General features: G+C 50.8%; 1 protein-coding gene across 1 annotated transcript in view; it reads right to left on the reverse strand.

Moving 5' to 3' along the window:
- The window catches only part of LOC145505317 (uncharacterized), a 13,208-nt gene extending 2,644 nt beyond the window's left edge, over positions 1 to 10,564 (reverse strand). Inside the window, exons 1-2 of the mRNA XM_081487029.1 lie at positions 8,181 to 10,564; positions 3,893 to 7,208 (exon numbers count right to left, since the gene is read on the reverse strand). Of these exons, the coding sequence (XP_081343155.1) occupies positions 3,893 to 4,928 (1,036 nt within the window). The 5' untranslated portion in view covers positions 4,929 to 7,208; positions 8,181 to 10,564. The remainder of the gene's footprint in view (positions 1 to 3,892; positions 7,209 to 8,180) is intronic.
- Between the last annotated feature and the right edge of the window lie 9,133 nt (positions 10,565 to 19,697).

The following is a 19,697-nucleotide window of genomic DNA, read 5'->3' on the forward strand; positions in this document are numbered from 1 at the left end:
TACGTACACAGGTTGAGTGAGTTGAGTTCAGTCACTCAGTTGTGTCTGACTCTGTGACCCCATAGACTGCAGCATGCTGGGCCTCCCTTTCCATCACCAACTCCCAGAGTCTACTCAAACTCATGTCCATTGAGTCGGTGATGCCATCCAACCATCTCATCCTCTGTCGTCCCCTTCTCCTCCTGCCTTCAGTCTTTCCCAGCATCAGGGTCTTTTCTAACAAGTCAGTTCTTCGCATCAGCTGGGCCAAAGTATTGGACTTTCAGCTTCAGCATTAGTCCTTCCAATGAATATTCAGGACTGATTTCCTTTAGGATGGACCGGTTGGATCTCCTTGCAGTCCAAGGGACTCTCAAGAGTCTTCTCCAACATCACAGTTCAAAAGCATCTATTCTTTGGGGTTCAGCCTTCTTTATGGTCCAACTCTCACATCCATACATGACTACTGGAAAAACCATAGCTTTGCTAAATGGACCTTTGTTGGCAAAGTAATGTCTCTGCTTTTTAATATGCTGTCTAGGTTGGTCATAGCTTTTCTTCCAAGGAGCAAGCATCTTTTAATTTCATGGCTGCAGTCACCACCTGCAGTGATTTTGGAGCCCCCCAAAATAAAGTCTGTCACTGTTTCCATTGTTTCCCCATCTATTTGCCATGAAGTGATGGGATCAAATGCCATGATCTTAGTTTTCTGAATGTTGACTTTTAAGCCAACTGTTTCACTCTCCTCTTTTACTTTATCAAAATTCTTCTTCACTTTCTGCCATAAGTGTGGTGTCATCTGCATATCTGAGGTTATTGATATTTCTCCCTGTAATCTTGATTCCACCTTGTGCTTCATCCAGCCCAGCGTTTCTCTTGATGTACTCTGCATGTAAGTTAAATAAGCAGTGTGACAATTTACAGCCTTGACGTACTCCTTTCCCAATTTGGAACCAGTCTGTTCCACGTCCAGTTCTAACTGTTGCTTCTTGACCTGCATACAGATTTCTCAGGAGGCAGGTCAGGTGGTCTGGTATTCCCATCTCTTGAAGAATTTTCCACAGTTGTTGTGATCCACACAGTCAAAGGCATTGGCATAATCAATAAAGCAGAAGTAGATGTTTTTTTTGGAACTCTCTGGCTTTTTCGATGAACTAACGGATGTTGGCAATTTGATCTCTGGTTCCTCTGCCTTTTCTAAACCAGCTTGAACATCTGGAATTTCACGGTTCACGTATTGTTGAAGCCTGGTGTGGAGAATTTTGAGCATTACTTTGCTATCATGTAAGGAAAGTGCAATTGTGCAGTAGTTTGAGCATTCTTTGGCATTGCCTTTCTTTGGGATATGAATGACAGCTGACCTTTTTTAGGTCCTGTGGCCACTGCTTAGTTTTCCAAATTTGCTGCATATTGAGTGCAGCACTTTCACAGCATCGTCTTTTAGGATTTGAAATAGCTCGCCTGGAATTCGATTGCCTCCACTAGCTTTGTTTGTAGTGATGCTTCCTAAGCCCCACTTGACTTCGCGTTCCAGGTTGTCTGGCTCTAGGTTAGTGATCACACCATCGTGATTATCTGGGTTGTGAAGATCTTTTATGTACAGTTCTTCTGTGTATTCTTGCCACCTCTTCTTAATATCTTCTGCTTCTGTTAGGTCCATACCATTGCTGTCCTTTATTGTGCCCATCTTTGCATGAAATGTTCCCTTGGTATCTCTGATTTTCTTGAAGAGATCTCTTGTCTTTCCCATTCTATTGTTTTCCTCTATTTCTTTGCATTGATCACTGAGGGTATCAGGACACAGGTTATCAGGAATCAAAATAGCCTTGGAACCCTCAAATGTGACATCGGACAGACAGGAGTCAGACCTTTCAGAATCCTCAGAATTTGGAAGGAAATACATATAAAAGTCATGCTAAAGACTTGTAGTTTTTTGAATATGTCTGTTCCATTCACCCTTTCTTAAGAAACTTAGAGGATGTACTCTTCTAGATGAAAGAGTACACCAAGAAAGGAGAAAACCTGATATTCAGGAACTGTGGATGCAACGCAAAAGAGGAAGATGACTCCCAGGAGCACAGAGAAAGCTTCAGGGATGGCAGCTGCGTGTCTAGACCAGAGGCAAGGGGCTGAGACCCCAGAGAAGACATCCTAGTTACTAGGATACTAGGATACCTGTCGCTTCTGAACATATTTAGATAGGAATTGGGAGTGACTTACTGACAAGTACCTGAGAAACCAAGGGACGTAACTCCAAGGAAAACAAAAGGTTGGGGAAGAAAGAAAAAGCTACCATGGTAATAGTAGACGCCTCAGCTGTGATTAGTGTTCACACAGTCATAAACATCCACCTACGACCATAAATGCTCTGGTGTAGGGGTGGGGAGGGAAGGGTTGGGACGTGCGTGTGAGTGAAAGCTAAAAAAGCAGAATGGCGGGCAGCAACAAAGCCCAATGTTGCTTCTTTCTAAAGAAAATTGATACACCTCCATAGAAGGCAAAAAGGGCATTCAGTTCAGTCACTCAGTCCTGTCCGACTCTTTGAGACCCCGTGGACTGCAGCACGCCAGGATTCCCTGTCCATCGCCAACTCCCAAAGCTTACTCAAACTCATATCCATCGAGTCGGTGATGCCATCCAACCATCTCATCCTCTGCGTCCCCTTCTCCTCCCGCCTTCAATCTTTCCCAGCATCAGGGTCTTTTCCAAAAAGGGCATACAAGTCACTTAAAATTTTAGTAAGTTTATTAGTCGCTCAGTCGTGCTTGACTCTTTGCGACCCCATGGACGGCAGCCCACCAGGCTCCTGTGTCCATGAGATTTTCCAGGCAAGGATACTGGAGTGTGTTGCCATTCCCTTTTCCAGGGAATCTTCCCAACCCTGGGATCGAACCCGGGTCTCCTGTACTGCAGGCAGAGTTTTTACCTACTGAGCTACAATTTAAGGGGCAATTTTATAAATCACGTAAAAAGATAAGATATATTACAAAGATCTTTATGATAGTAAATGTGAAAATGTAGAGGACACAGACACATTCCCAGAAAAATAGAACTCATCTAATTGAAGGAGACCACCCTTATGGCAGAAAGTGAAGAGGAACTAAAGAGCCTCTTGATGAAGGTGAAGGAGGAGAGTGAAAAAGTTGGCTTAAAGCTCAACGTTCAGAAAACTAAGATCATGGCATCTGGTCCCATCACTTCATGGGAAATAGATGGGGAAACAGTGGAAACAGTGTCAGACTTTACTTTTCTGGGCTCCAGAATCACTGCTGATGGTGACTGCAGCCATGAAATTAAAAGACGCTTACTCCTTGGAAAGAAGGTTATGGCCAACTTAGATAGCATGTTTAAAAGCAGAGACATTACTTTGCCAACAAAAGTCCGTCTAGTCAAGGCTATGGTTTTTCCAGTGGTCATGTATGGATGTGAGAGTTGGACGGTGAAGAAAGCTGAGCGCCGCAGAATTGATGCTTTTGAACTGTGGTGTTGGAGTAGACTCTTCAGAGTCCCTTGGACTGCAAGGAGATCCAATCAATCCATCCTAAAAGAGATCAATCCTGGGTGTTCATTGGAAGGTCTGATGTTGAAGCTGAAACTCCAATACTTTGGCCACCTCATGCGAAGGGTTGACTCATTGGAAAAGACCCTAATGCTGGGTAGGATTGGGGGCGGGAGGAGAAAGGGACGACAGAGGATGAGATGGTTGGATGGCATCACTGACTCGATGAACATGGGCTTGGGTAGACTCCGGGAGTTGGTGATGGACAGAGAGGCCTGGCGTGCTGCAATTCATGGGGTCGCAGAGAGTCGGACACGACTGAGCAACTGAACTGAACTGAACTGAATTGAAGGAGATGTTGGTACAGCCACCAGGGCGGCCACCACTGGAGGGAAGAGGTACTGGAGTCCTTACTGCGGAAATCTCGGCGCGTCTCCTTTAAGAGGAAGTGAAGCCCCGCCCCACGTGGAAACACTTCTCGGCGCCGTTCCGGGACCCAGGAGGGGCGTGTCCCCGTGCGTGCGGCTACGTGGGGGCGGGGCTTCCGGAGCGGTCCTCCGGTGGCGCGGCCCGCCCTTGGGTCGGCCTTGAGTCCGGGTCTGAGAGCTGGGCGGGGCCGTCCTGAAGGGGCCCCTGGCCGTAGGGCGCGTGCTCCCTGAGGACGGGGGCCGGGCTTCTCCCCGGAGGGCTGGCCCCGGGCCTGCTGCGGGGAGGTGGGCCGGCGGGGACTTACTCTTGCGGCCCCGGCGTGGTTGGTGTGGAGCAGAGCGGGAGGCCGCTCCCGCGCGGGGCGCTTTTGTAAGAGCGTCTCAGGTCTGGACTCCCCCGCGCGTGTCGCCCGCTCAGGCCCGGCCCGTGAGAAGTGCGGCCCAGGCTGGAAAGGCCGGCTGCCCCTGGGCTGGGCGCCGGGAAGCCGCCGCGGGCCGGAACTACGGCGGGGAGGCGTGTGGGGGAGGCTCCGGCCTCGCCTTCCCGGGTCCAGGGCAGCGCGGCCGACAGAGCGGACGCGGGCAGGGGAGGGCCTCGAAGCGAAGCGCTGCGGGGTCCACGTGCCAGAGAGGCCCTTAGGGCTGTGGGAGGACGGGCCCCGGAGCGCCGCGGGCAGGGGGGCTGTTCTCCACCCCGACCCCCGGACAGAACAGCAGCTGTGAGGAAGCCCACGGCAGCCACACCCACACCGGGGGCAGGTGTGAGTGCAGTAGCTCTGGCCTCGTGGGTTAGGGTTAGGGTTAGGGTTAGGGTTAGGGTTAGGGCTAACCCTAACCCTAACCCTCGTGACACCAGAGAAGCCAGGCTGGAGAAGAGCCTTCTGAGCGCACACTGTGGGAAGGATGCGTTCAGAGAAGGTTACACGCTTTTTTGGCATAAAAAGCTTCGCAGCAAAAGGCCTGATGAATGCAGTAACTAGCAGAGAACCTTCAGTCATGTGTCTAAGCTCATTCAGCAGCATGAAGTGTATACCAGAGAAAGCCCCTTAGAGTTCACAGAATGAAAGCTTTTTGCCAAATGTGTGCCCTGATTTACACTGGAAAGTTCACAGCCTGGAAAAGCGCTAGGAGTGCAGCAAACGTGGGAAAGCCTCCTGTCAAACGTCCAACTTGTGCTGCACAAAAGCCTGGTAGGTATGATCAGTGGAAGGAAGTTTGAAGCTGCAGGTCCAACCTCATTCACCCCTGGCAGGCTCACCATAGAGAAAAGCCAACCAGCAGCAGATGTGAGAAAACCTTCTGCAAAAGGCCTCACCTTGTGAAGCATCAGGAAGTTCATGCTGGAGAAAGGCCTGAAGTATGCAGAGAACGTGTCTTCTCCTTCAACGGAAGAGGCCGTGTGTCAGCCACAGCTTTGATAGCCTTTGTGAAGATGCTGGAAGATGAGCTTCATGTGGTCAGACGCCTACATAGGGTATTCCTAAGGAGTGCTGCCTGTGTGGGGAGCTCTCAGGTGCAGCGTCAGACTTGCTTGCCCGGCTGGGGCTCTTGCCATAGTTCTCTCACCATCAGTGTCTGTGGCAGAAGCCACACCACCGCTCTGCTAGCTGGGAGGGACTTGTTACCTGTGGTCCCTCGGGTCCTTGGAGGCCCCCGTGAGCAGTTTGAGCACATGGATGGGCTGCATCCCCTTCCTGACTAGTTCAGGCATGGGTGTGACCCACATTGACCAGGAGGACCTCACCCGGCCTCTCTCTGGCTCTCAGGATGGTTTTCCTTTTTTCAGGGACATTGTTGTCCTCAAGTGACTGGATAAATCTGTCCAGCTTCTTACTTAAACTTCCAGGGAACTCTTGCTTCCCATTACTCTGCTGGGGTGGAAATAAAGGCCTTGTTGTTTAAGCCACCTTGAGCCTGGGAATTTCCACTTACTGTGTAGGGTGAGCTTAGAATAGAGTTGGGGGCTGCCAGCATTAAGGGTGCAGGTGAGGGAGGGGAAAGAAAATGAGAGAACTCTCTTTACTCTTGGCCTGGTTTGTATTGCTGCCCAAGACCTCCTGGGAATGACTGAAGCTTCGAGGCTTAGTCCTTTGGTCTGGAATCAGGATTGTTCTTGGACACAAAGGTCACCCCGAGTTGGGATGGTTGGTATGACACCCCCAGTGCCTCTCAGAGCTGCATGAGTTTGGTCCCTTGAATGCAGGGTGTGTCTCGCATTCCCCAGCACTGCTGATGGGAAGCTTTTTCCTAGCGCCTGCTTAGGAGCCTTGTCCTCTGAAGTTCAGAAACTGACGGGCTTACATCATTGGCCATAAGGTCCATGGGGCTGTGTAGGAGCCATAACTAGTGCAGAAACACTAGGTATGATAGGGAGTGGGGGAGATTGTGCCAAAGTTGGGGGGCACGTGCCCCTTTTAAATGGACATTCGCAAATGTTTGGGTAACTTTGGCTCTGAAAAATGAGAGTGTACAGCAGTTCTCACGATCTCCAGATGGCATGTCTCTCTTACCACCAATCTCACTCTCAGTAAATAATCAAGGTTCTGTAGTGGCTGAGTGCCTAGTCCAGGGCAGAGAGGTTGACTGGGCTGCCTTGGGCCGCTGGGCAAGGCTGGTGGGCAGGAGGCCACCTGTGGGCATGCCCAAGAAATCCACTGGGCAGCTGCTTGCAGGGGCTTCTCTTGAACTTGGTGGGAAGCTGGCGGGAGCAGGCCAGACTCCTGGGGAGAGCTGGTAAGCTGCCTGTGGGGATGTTGAACTTGGTAGGAAGCCAGTTAGGATTCCTGAAGAACCCAATCAGGAAGCTGCCTGCTGGGAGCTGCTGGGAGGTGAGCTCCACTGGTGTCTCGTGCCAGCCAAGCGCCGAGGGAGTCAGAGAAAGGGAAGTGCAGTGGAACCACGAAAAGAAATGCCCTCCTTCCCAGCGTCCCTCCAGCAGCCGCTCCTGACAAGCTTCACATCGTTCCAGCTGGCAAGTTAGCAGCGCTTCAGGCTCACAGCCGAGCAGTGGAGCTTGGATTTGGGAAACTTTGGAAGAGGATTCGTGTAGCATTCTCGAGGCAACGTGGCAGGTTCCTTCCTCCAGGGGCCCCAGCCTCCCCTTCAGTCAGGGAGTCTGGCCTGTGAGTTGAGTTAGGTCCGGGCACTGGGTGAGAGGCAGTCTCTGTTACAGTTGTGACTCAAGTCGGGTGTTTGACTGTTTCCTGTTTTATAGATTAGTCAGTATTCATAGTCTGAGGGTTTTTTTTTATTGTTTAGTCACTAAAATGTATCTGACTCTTTGTGGCCCTGTGGACTATAGCCTGCCAGGCTCCTCTGTTCATGGTATTTCCCAAGCAACAATACTGGAGTGGGTTGCCATGCCATCCTCCGGGGGATGTTCCCAACCCAGGGATGAAACCCGAGTCCCTTGTTTTGGCAGGTGGGTTCTCTACTGAGCCATCTTGGAAGCTGATTCTTGGGGTACCGTGTTCAAGAAATTGCTGTCAGAGATCCCTGTGTATCAGGCTGTTTTGATTATGGATGCGCATCTGTTGTCTTTCTTGGCAGACATGCCCCCCCGCCTTGCCTTTTAGGGTCAGTTCCTGCCATTTGGGCTCTGCTCGTCTGGAATCTCATCATCTCCATTAAAATTGGGGAGCTCATCTCGGTGCAGCAACCCCCCGACCCATCTGCTGCTGAGGAGAGCAGCTGCGGAGCTTTCCAAGGGTGTGAGCACCCCTCTTCCTCATGTTCCTCAGCGCGTTGGTCTTCCTGGACCTCCTGAAGGCTGTAGCTGGGAGGTGAGTGTGCGGATCACACAGGCTGCATCCAGTCCCACCACCCTGTGTCTCTAGGCATTTGGATTCCCTCTTCTGTGCCAGGGCAGCTCTGGCATCTCAGTCTTGCTAAATGTAGACCGTTTCTGAGTAGAATCTTTGCCAGACAACCAGACATGTTGTTTAGAAACACCTCCAGCTGCTCAAGTGAGTGCACTAAATCTGGACTCGAGTCACTTCACCATCCTCCATGAATTTGGCCTCAACTAGTGTTATGTTCCACTCTCTGTGGTTTGACACCCTGAGTCCACTTGACATGTTTCCCATGTTTCTGATATATGTTCCCGATGCGTATATTAGAAAGGGCTTGCTCATTGGAAAAAACACTGATTCTGGGAAAGATTGAGGGCAAGAGGAGTTGCAAGGGCAACAGAGAATGAGATGGTTAGATGGCATCACCGACTCAATGGACATGAGTTTGAGCAAACTCTGGGAGATAGTGAAGGACAGGGGAGCCTGGCGTGCTGCAGTCCATGGGGTCTCAAAGAGTCGGGCGGGACTGAGTGACTGAACAACAGTTTTCTAGGTGTGTAAGCTGTTCTGCCTGGAGTTGCCAGGTGTGTTCCTGGCCCGTTGGAGCATGTGATCTGACCTGTCACGTGTCTGGTGGCAACAGAGTGGTGGTTGTGGGTCTTGAGAATAGACCCACAAGGCCCCCTTCAAGGCACCTACTCTTGGCAAGGTTATCACAGGATTTTCAAACAAAGAATCTTTTAAGACGTAATGGACAAATGACTTCTACTGGTGAGGGGGGCTTAGGACAACTGTGGGGTTTAAGATGTTTGGTCTTCCTGGGTGCAGCCACTGTGGGGTTTAAGATGCTCGGTTTTCCTGGGTGCAGCCAAAGGTCCCCACACCCAGTTTCATGCTCCCACACATTCCCAGTCAATGTCTGACTTTCCCTTGAGACACTGGTGAGACTGAATCCAGCTGTTGTTCACAAGCAGCATAACTTTTCTGTATGATTTTTAGAGTTAGCCCTGTGACTGCAAGAAAAAAAAAAGATTATTTTGAGAATTGAAGTATGCTGGTTCTCACTATTGCTTGTCCTGGGAGTTAAGTCACCATGACTTGTCATTTTTTCTGTGTGCACTCTTGTGCCCTTGAGGCTCTATTCCATACTGTACTACCGGTCGTCAACATTACTACCATTTAGAACAAAAAGAAAGCTTCAGTTGCCACAGGGGCTCCAAGTCCCTTGCCTCTGTCAGTACTTCACAAGCAACCCAAGGCCATGGCTTGATTAACTCTGGTGCCAGTGCCTGCAGGCATTCTGTCTCCCACGACAGTGAGCTCAACACTGCTAGAGCTGAAAATCACAACAAATCAATCTGCAGATCTCATCTCTGCCGGTCCATCTCCTGCGACCACTCCTGGTACCAGTTCTGTATCAGGGTCCAGTCCAGCAGACAGGAGCCACACAATAATTTGAACAAGGAAGGATCATTAATTATTTCCAGAGGGAAGAAAAGATTCTAAGATACCTCACGGGAGAGCACCCAAGGAGGGAACAGACATGGAAGGGAGGGAGCCCTCCCTGAGGCTGGATCGAGACCTCGTCAGAGACGGTGTTGTTTTAACAGACAGCAGAAAGTTTGCAGGGTTGATCTAGACCAGTGGTGGTCCACGCTCAGTGGTCCAAGACTCACGGGCCAGAACTCTGAGCCGTCAGAAGGTGGGAACTTCCATCGCCAGCACCCCCTTCCCCGCACTGGGATGCCTACGTGATTCACCTGGAAGCTGGCGTGGCAAGGGAGGCTCTGTCCCCTGTGCCTAGGAGCCTTCTGGAGCATGGCTGGGCTTGCTGGAGAGCTGCTGAGAAGCCATTCAGGGGGTGCCCTTGAAGCCACTAGAAGCTTCTTACAGGGGTGCCACTGAACTCCCCGCCAGGAAGTCGTCTCAGGCTCGCTGTGGGGGTGAGCTCCTGGGCGCACAGCACGCCTGTCAAGCGCCTGGGGAACCAAGAGGAAGGAAGGCAGCCGGAACCGGGCTTTTGAATTGGGTCCACTGAGGCAATTAGCAGTCAAACAAAGGAAAACAAATGATAGGAGAATTGGAAAGGTGAAAACAGAGCTCGTTATTTGACAATATGTGTAGCAAATCCAAAAATATTTACAGTCACATTTTTAGATTAATAAGCTTATAAGGTTGTTGAATATACATAATCAACTATAAAACCAATTGCGTCCTGTGCACCAAAACCAGAAAATTAGAAATTAAGGCTTAAAAAGTTCAATTTACAATGGCGTAGAAATCAAGTACCTAGGAATATGTGTAACAAAAGAGCCATAAGAAAACTTGAGGAAATATCAGAGAAGACACAAAGAGAATATAAACTATGTCAAATTTCTCCACATTGACCTATATAGATTTAACACAATCCTAATTAAAATCCTTAGTGGTTTCTTTTTGAACTTAGAAGACAGTTCTGATAATCACATGGCAATGTAAAAGGAGGAAGCTAGTCTACAGGTTCTGGAAGGAAAAGGACTTGCTGAGAGGTCATGCTCTCCCGGATCGGAAGACTTAGCATCAAGCTGAAGAGAGAGTGGATTTATGTAGGTGGGAGACAAGAGGATCATTGAGCCAGAACAGAGAGCCCGGGGATGGATCAGCGTGCACATGTTTGTGCTTGATTTATGTGAAATGGACGCTGCAGAAGAGTGGGAGAAGTGGTCTACTGAATGATAGTGTTGGAACAATGGGGATCCATGTTCACACACACACACACACACACATGCACAAAAGGATCTCCATGTTTCACCATACTAGAAAGTCAATTCCAGGTGCATTATTGATAGACAAGGGAAAGGCCAAAACATGCAAATAAAAAGGAAAATCTTCGTGACCTCAGGGTCTTAAAAAAGGCACAAATTATAAACCACAGAGCAAAAAACTGACAATCTGCATTAAAATGAATTTCTGCTCTTCAAAAGATGCTAGAAATTGAATGAAAGACGAAGCAGTAAATGGGAGAAGATACTTGGGGTGAGACAAAGGTCTTACATCTAGAATAAGTAAATAATTTATACAAACCGATAAGAAGGAAAGAGTGATAATCAAATAGAAAAGACCTGAACAGGAACTTGATACGAGAGGAAATGCAAATGGCCAGTAGACACGTGAAGGCTGTTCCCCTTCAGGGTGATCAGGGAAACACGTTTGCACGTGGAAACCGCAGTGAGAGCCTACACCTAACCGGCTGGCAGAGAGCGCAGAGTCCTCACTGTTGGTGGGAGCGTAATAACGGCACCAACACTTTGCAAAACAATGCGGCAGCTTCTGAAAAGGTAAACTTACCTATGGTCTCCTCTGACCATAGGACCCAGCGATTCCACTCCCAAGGGTTTGCCCCAAAGAAATGAAAACATTTGTCCACACGAAGAGTTGTATTCACATATTCATGTTTATTTATAAGTCTCTAATTGGTAAGGGCTTCCCTTGTGGCTCAGCTGGTAAAAAATCTGCCTGCAATGTGGGAGACCTGGGTTCGATCCCTGGGTTGAGAAGATTTCTTGGAGAAGGGAAATGCTATCCACTCCAATATTCTGGTCTGGAGAGTTCCACGGACTGTGTAGTCCATGGGGTCCCAAAGAGTCAGACATGACTGAGCGACTTTCACTAATTGGTAAAAATCCCAGTATCTGTTGAGTAGAAGGCAATGGCACCCCACTCCAGTACTCTTGCCTGGAAAATCCCATGGACGGAGGAGCCTGGCAGGCTGCAGTCCATGGTGTTGCTGAGAGTTGGACACGACTGAGAGACTTCACTTTCACTTTTCCCTTTCATGCACTGGAGAAGGAAATGGCAACCTACTGCGGTATTCTTGCCTGGAGAATCCTAGGGATGGCGGAGCCTGGTGGGCTGCCGTCTCTGGGGTTGCACAGAGTCGGCCACGACTGAGCGACTTTCACTGATTGGTAAAATCCCAGTATCTGTTGAGAGGAGGTAAACCGCGATGCACCCGTATGCAGGAGAACTGCCCCGCGATTAGAGAGGCTCGGACTAGCGCTACTGCAGCAACGTGAACCCTGAAAACGTGCTTGGTGAGAGGAGCCAGACACAAAAGGCCACATATTCCAGGATTCCACTTCCATAAAATTTAAAAGAATGCTGACTATAGTGACAGAAAGCCGCCCAGCATCACCTGGCATGGGGCAGTGAAGCGGTGCAGAAGCGGGGGCACCAGGGGGCAGGAGGCACTCCCAGGGCGTAAGGCCCCGTTCCCTGCCTTGAACCTAGTCAGGGCAGCCCCAGGGGGCGTGTAGGCCAAAGGGGGCGGCTCTGTGCACTTTCAATGTGTGCAGTTTACTCTATGTTGCTTTACCTCGCAGTGGAGCTGTTAAAACCACATACCTTATATTTGATCAAGAAGAAAAATAAACCACACAACTCTGTCAGTGACTGATCAGAAGACTGCGATAGTACAAACTGCAAAAAGCCCTGTAACTTTTAATTAAAAGCCCCGTAAGATTCCAGTGAATTCGTTTCTCCAGCTCTGACTGCAGCCCCTGGTGGGTGCTCTGGTTTGGGGGGTGGTTGCCAAGCCCTCCATGTCGGCCCCAGTGCCATCTCCTGCCCATCACAGCTGAGGAGAGAAAGGCCATCACCCCTGGGCATGGCACGCCCCCCCGTCCCCCGTGCTGTTTGCGCCCCTGCCCCTCTGCGTACCACAGTCCCGTGATACTGGCCACCCCTCGACACCTTCAGATGGCCCACACAGGCCCCTAAATGCCCTTGGCACCCCAGGATGAGGGTCCGTTGTGCATGGGATGAAGCGTGGCCTGGGCAGAGCCTGGAGGCCTGCGGGCGTGTGTTCAGGGGCAACGGGAAGGGCCTGGTGTCCCAGGAGGAGGGAGGTGACTGTCAGGAGATGCTGCAGGTCCAGAATGGCTGGGGTGCCCCCAGGGGCAGGGGTGCTGGAGTGAAAGTGGATGGAGTCCCAAAGAGCATGCGTGGAGATGAGCTTAGGTCTTGCCCCGCAGGACAATGTTTTTCAACATGTGCCCGTGGGGGGCCTGGCAGCCTCAGGAAACATGCAGGAGGTCTGGCAGATTCGTGAAGTCCAGGGAGCTAGCGTTGATTGCATTTGTTTCACAGTCTGAAGCAAGTGATAGATGGTGGGCTTCTCCGAGATCTTCTCGAGAACTCAGTGGTCACGTCCTGCAGGCTTCACAGGCCTGCAGAGCAAGGCTGTGTCACCTCCCGGGGCTGCCAGCAGGCAACAGGGAGCAGTGTGTCTGGGCTCCAGAGTTCATGTAGTTACCAGTTACTGTTTATGCTGAAGTTTTCATTGAAAATTCTCTCTATTATGTTGTGACAGCCAGAATAATGGCTCTCCCCAGATGTCTGTGCTCTCATCCCTGGAGCCTGTGAATATGTTACCTTGAGGGGCAGAAAAGTGTTAGTCTCTCAGTCCTGTCTGACTCTTTGTGACCCCAAGGACTGCAGCCTGCCAGGCTCCTCTGTCCATGGGATTCTCCAGGCAAGAGTACTGGAGTGGGTTGCCATTTCCTTCTCCAGGGGATCTTCCCGACCAGGGATTGAACCCAGGTCTCCCACATTGCAGGCAGATGCTTTACCATCTGAGCTACCAGCGAGGGGCAGAGAGGAATTTGCAGATGGGATTAAGGTAGGGGAAATGAGCTGGAACAGTGACTGGGGTTTTCTAGGGAAAGCAGTGCCCTTTGTTCTGAAGAGGTGGCCCTTTCATTGGCTGTGTGTCTTTGGCCCCTCGCACAGGGCTGGCTTCCAGTAGGTGCTTCATAAATGCTGGCAAGTGATATCTTTCCACAAAGGTGAAAGCATGTTGTGGATTGAAAGAGCCCCTGAAGAGCCGCTTGCTGAGACCCTGGTGTGCAGCAGTGGGTCCCCAGGCTCCGCCTCCTCCCAAGGTCTCCTCTCTGGGGTGTCTGGCTTCATGACCAGCAGCCCTGGGGAGGGGGGGTTGGAAAATGTGCACTTAATCCAAATGCCATATCCATACGGTTTCAGAAGGAACGAGAGCCAAGCTGTGGTGAGCGGTGGGTTCAAGGGTGGCTCCAGAGCGTGGAGGGGCCCAGGACCCCGGAGAGCTCGAGTTTCCAGGCCTGTAAAACCCAAACGGAATTCCAGGTGTGGAGATGAAACCACACTTAACGTGCAAGTAACAGCCAGGGTGGGCGACTTGAGGACAGACCTTGAACAGCTTCGTGGAGCTGCATTGCCAACTTCAGCTAGCTCCCGCCTCCCCCTCTGTTGCTATGGCAACTCAGGGATGGTCCCCCACCCCCAGGCCCAGGGCAGGAACTCAGAGAATGCTGTGCAAGAGAGACTGCTGAACGGGGCTTGAGTGGGGAGACGGGTGGGGACTCCTTGGTGCCTTGCACCACCTCCTGCCCAGCCCCCCCACCTCCGCTTCCATCCTCACCACATCCACTGCCTGGGTGCTCCTACGCCAGCTGGGACAGCATCCTTGCGCCTGTCCTGCCTCCTGTCTGCTCCGCTCCGTCCTCCCTGCACTGCTGGAAGGAGCTTCCCTGAAGGTGGCTCCACCTCCCACCTGCCCGTGTGAACGTGAAAGTGCAAGTCGCTCAGTCATGTCCGACTCTTTGCGACCCCACTGACTATACAGTTCACAGGATTCTCCAGGCCAGAATACTGGAGTGGGTAGCCTTTCCCTTCTCCAGGGGATCTTCCCGACCCAGGAATCGAACCGGGGTCTCCTGCATTGCAGGCGGGTGTAAATGTCATCATCTCCAGCTCTTTCCTGGCCCCGCCGCCCCCACCCCCACACCCTAGTCACCCGGAGCCACTTCTTCCCCCCACCCCCCACCACATGCCAGCTCCTTCCCACAAGCGGTGCTGGAAACCTTCTTGAGGGGCAGATACCACTTCTGCTGGGACGCCTTCTCTTCCGTCCCAGGTAAGTGGTGGTCTCCCCTGATATCCCGTGCTCTGCACCCTGGAGGGTTGTTTTCCTGCTCAGGAAGAGCCCCTATCCTATAGACGCTGGTGATTTAAACCCTATAGGGGTGCCAGACAGGACAGGATGCCTAGTTGCATTTGAACTTCAGATAAGCAAGGAATAGTTTGTAGCATCACTGTGTCCCATGTAATAGTTAAATTTAACTGGGCACCGCATATTTTTATTTGCTAAATCTGGCAATTCTCTTTGGAATGAACTTGGGGATAAAATTAAAGCTTTTACAAATATGTAGTTCTGTCAGTGGGAAATCTCATCTACAGATAGGGGTGGGAGTATTTTGAGAAGCAAACAAAGTAGCCAGAGATACGTTGTTTTTAAGTTATGGAAATCGAATACAACTCTTCTAAATTAGCTTTAAAAAGCAGAGTGACTTCAGTCATTTCCCAGGTGCTCACCATTGGTGCCTCTGATAATGATAACCATTGAAAACGCCTGAAAACATATGAATGTTTAGCAAAATATTTTTCTAAAGCCTGACGTGGTGTATTTACTTATAGGTTTACTTTTTGTGTTGTTTCAATCAATATCCTTCCTTTATCATTTCCTTTCCATTTCAAGCGCTTCCTTCGGTCATTCTTTAAGGGCAGCTCTGCCGTCAACAGATCCTCATGGTTTTCCTTCATCTGAGAATGTCTTGGATCCTGTTTCATTTCTGAAGGGCATTTGCACTGACAGTTCTATTCAGTGCCTGACAAACACTGTCCCACTTCCTTCTGGCCTCTGCAGGGTCTTATTTATTTATTTATTTTTATATAGTGAGAACTTTCTATCTGGAATTAGCCAGCTGGACTCAGTTTAGATGATCCCAGTTTTGTTGGCAACATCCAAAGCACCGTAGTCAGGAGCCAGTTGGACAAATGCCGTCTTCTCTCCGTCATGCCTGGTCAGGGCGTTGGCCTGGTCAGGGCGTTGGCCTCAGCCACGTCAGCATCGTAGAGCTCCTTCACAGCGTGTTTAGCTTGGTGCTTGCTGGCCTTGACACTCACAGTGAACAACGGGGTGATGGCTTCTCCTGTGTTCCTCGTGGCTGGCTTGGTGGTGGTGGGGGAACTTGATGCTGGCACAGTGGTCAAGCTTGTTACTCCTGGGAGCGCACCTCCAAGGACATTTGGGCTGCCTCCTGAGCTGCAGTGTTTTTGGCCAGTGGAAGGTGATGCCCGGATCTTCTCTGTTTTGTGGCTGTGGACGCCTTTCAGCACTGCTTTCTTGGCCTTCAAGGCCCTGGCTTGAGCTTTGGGAGGGGCAGGAGCTTCCCTCGTCAGCTTCGGCGCTGTCTTTGTGAAGATCTGGCCCCTGGAGTTTCTGACGAGAAACCATGTCTTTCGGTCGCTTTTCTCATAGGGGTTACGTGCTCTGGTGCAGATTTCTTTGGGTGTATCCTCTTTAGTGCTTGCTTAGCTTCTTGAGTCTGTAGGTTTGTGTCTTTTGCCAAATTTGGGAAATTTTCAGCTGTTATGTCTTTGAGGATTTGTCAGTCTGTACTTCTTTCCAGGTCTCTGATGACATGAATGTGGCATCTTTCATTAATAATCCCACAGACCCCTGAGGCTCTATTGTTATACTTTTTTTAGTATTTTTTCCTGTTATTGAGATATGTAATTTCTGTTGTTCTCTCTTCTAGTTCACCAGTTATGTCCTCTGCCTTCTCTATTCTGCTGTGAAGCCATCTAGTGAGTTCAAAAAAAAAAACCCCCAAAACTCTCAAACTTGGGTTATTATATTATTCAGTTCTAAAATTTTCATTAGCTTCTTCTTCATATCTTCTGTTTATTTGTTGAGGCTTCTGTTTTTTAAATTTACTTCCAGTGTATTTATGATTTCTTGTTTAAGCATTATTATGATGGTTGCTTTAAAAGCCTTGTCAGGGAACTGCCCTGTGGCTAAGACTCTGTGCTTCCAATGTAGGGAGCCAGGGTTTGATCCCTGGTCAGGGAATTAGATGCTGTATGTTGCAACAAAGAGTTTGCATGCTGCAACTAAAGAATCTGCATGCCACAATTAAGATCCCACATGCCACTACTAAGATCCAGCATAGCCAAGTAAATAAATAAAATTCTTTTAAAAGAGCTTTGTCAGATAATCCCAGCACGTGTCATCTTGGTGTTGGCATCTGTTGACTGTCTTTCCTCATTCAAGTTGAGATTTCCTCAGTGTGACTAGTGATTTTCAGTTGTATCCCAGACATTTGAGGTATCCAGGATTTTATTAAAATCTGCTTAAGCAGGAACCCTCTGCCACCTTGCCACTGGGAGAAGGGAGTGTGGCCTTGTTCCTATCAGGTGGGACTGAGGTCTGGGTCCCGCTCTTGGCCCCTGTCGACTCCATGGGGGCTGGAGAGGACACCTTCCCTGGGACCCCGTCGGGGCAGGGTGGCTGCCCTGTCACCACTGGGCAGTGGTGGAAGTTCTGGCTCTGCACGAGGCCTCCTCTGACCCTGCCTTGAACAATGTGTAAGCTGATTTCCTTTTTGAGGGGAGGCGGGCATGCTGGGATTTTAGTTCCCTGGCCAGGGATTGAACCCAGGCCCTCGGCAGTGAGAGCACCAAGTCCTAACCACTGGGTCACCAGGGAATTCCCTGCTGATTTCCTTTAGACTGTAGGGCTTCCCTGGTGGCTTAGATGGTAAAGAGTCTGCCTGCAATGCAGGAGACATGGGTTCGATCCCTGGGTTGGGAAGATCCCCTGGAGGAGAGCATGGCAACCCCACTCCAGTATTCTTGCCTGGAGAATCCCCATGGAGAGAGGAGCCTGGTGGGCTACAGTTCATGGGGTCGCAAAGAGTTGAACACAACTGAGTGACTAACAAGTCTATGTCGTAGCTCATCAACCACCTCAGGGGAAGCCCTCAAGCCAGTGTCACGTCGTCACTGATACCTAGAAGGACCTTGAGGACGTTATCATAATCTTTATAGAAAATGAAATGAAAACCAAAAGCAGTGGCTTCACAGAGCCAGGACATCAAGCGGAGGCTGCTGGGGCTGGCCACAGTGTCTGAGTCCTGTACGGTCTTCATGTTGAAGGAGATGGACGCACCTGCCCTCAAGCAGGTCTTCCTGTGGACAGAGAACCTGCCGGAGGGGCTTCGGGGGCTGCAGGCCTGGGGCCGCCTGGGACTCCGGTCTCAGAAAGGCCATCTGTGCTCTGGGTCCTGCTTCCCTCGTTTGTGCATCAAGAGGAAGGGCTCTCTGGTGGCTGACTCTGCGTGTCTTTGGCGTTCCTCATGCTTGTCAGTGCTGGCAAACAATAAAACGATGGAAGGCCCACAGAAGGGGGAATGGAATGTGCTCTGGTGGTTCGCGCGTGGGGAGCTTGTGCAGGGTTTGAGTCCAGTTCCCATGAGTGATGAGACAGCACAAAGTCGTGGGGGTCAGCAGTTCACAGGATTACTGTGTCCTCTGTCTGGTTTGACTCTAGAAACAATTAGCATGTTCCCCCAAAGGCCCTTAAAGTCTAGGCTGATTTCACATATCATCCAGCTCACTGGGCAGTCATGGGGCATCCTGGGGATAGGGGTGTGGCCTGGAGGTGGCTTGCGTGTTGTCCTCAGGGCTGGGCCCTGACTGTGTCCCAGGCAGGCCTGGAGAGGATGCAGCATCCCCGAGGGCTTCACAGACTCAGCTTCTCGAGGACACTGTCCTGTTTTGACCTCACCACGAGGCACGGGGGATCCTAGTTTCCTGATCAGAGATGGAATCAGCGCCTCCTGCACTGGAAGCACGCAGTCTTAACCACCGGGTCACCGGGGAAGTCCCCTGGCCTGCTTCTAACATCGCAAAAGTCCAGGAAAGAAAGGGCATCGTCCATAGAAGAAGGAAGTGCAAAGTGGTGTTGGGATGAAAGGAGGACTTTTCAGGTACTTTAGGGAGAGGAACCTTTGAATTTTTTCTGCAGAATGAGCAAGTTAAGCAAGGAGCCATCATGGGATGCAGGAGGGAGTGCTGCCCTGAGGAGAGAGAAGGGGCGGTGCAGAGGGCTGGTCTCTCACCGGACCCTGGGGAGGTGGGAGAGGAGATGCGTGAGGCCAGCCTTGAGGCCGCCTGCTTCCCAGGGCGTCTGTGCTGTTGCGGGCAGAGCTGCTCTGTTTGGGATGTCTGTGATCACAAGCCCCCATTCAGTTCAGCAGGTAGTTGTACCTGTGCAGAGCTGCACGGCTTCTAGAGCCCCAGGGACATTCAGGCTCCAGGGGATCTGTCCTCTGCTGGGGGAGCTTCGAGGAGGCACGATGCACACGGGCTTTTCATTCTGGTAGCAAAAGAGTTTCTCAGTAATTACCCGCCCGCCCCTCCCCCGCCCCTCCCCCTTCCCAGATGGTGCTGGGGTAAAGAATCTGCCTGCGAATGCAGGAGATGTAAGAGAATGCAGGTTCGAGACCTGGAGCATCCCATGGACAGAGGAGCCTGGCGGGCTACAGTCCATCGCGGTTGCAAAGAATGGGACACGACTGAAACGACTTAGCCCATGCACACCCCCCAGTTCCTCAGAGCCTCTCCAGGCTGCCTCTCTGGCAGCGGCATGAGGTGTGGAGAGGGGGGCGGGTTAGGGCTCAGAGCAGAGTTGGGCCCAGGTACGAAGACCCTTGAAGAGTGACCACCTCAGCCCCACCACCCACTGCATTTAATCCAGACCGCAGCCGAGGTTCCAGCAAGTTAAATGGGGCTTTTATCCTGAGTTTTATTGTTCTTTGATAAGTAATTTGACCTGAGGTAGGGCTGAGAAAATGCATTGTCTTATTTCTCCCGTGACGTATTTATTGCAGGGAATTTTCAAATCTGTGGGAACGTCTGTTCAGGCTGCTTCCTTGGGAAGAATTTAAAGGGAGACGGGTCAGCTCCTGAAAGCAGGGCCGGAGGAGCTCAGCGGGGAGAGGGAGGAAGACAGTGCGGGAGGCGAGGGCTTTCAGAGAGGGAGCCGCTCTCACAGCGTCTACTGCTCTGCGTGTTCTCAGCAGCCGCGTTTCCCAGGTGAGATACGCTCTCCTGATAGGTTTTTCCTCTCTGCTAATGAGA

This window comes from Giraffa tippelskirchi, chromosome 5, assembly GCF_054371585.1.
Source record: "Giraffa tippelskirchi isolate mGirTip1 chromosome 5, T2T-mGirTip1v1.2.pri, whole genome shotgun sequence".
Taxonomy (NCBI): Eukaryota; Metazoa; Chordata; class Mammalia; order Artiodactyla; family Giraffidae; genus Giraffa; species Giraffa tippelskirchi.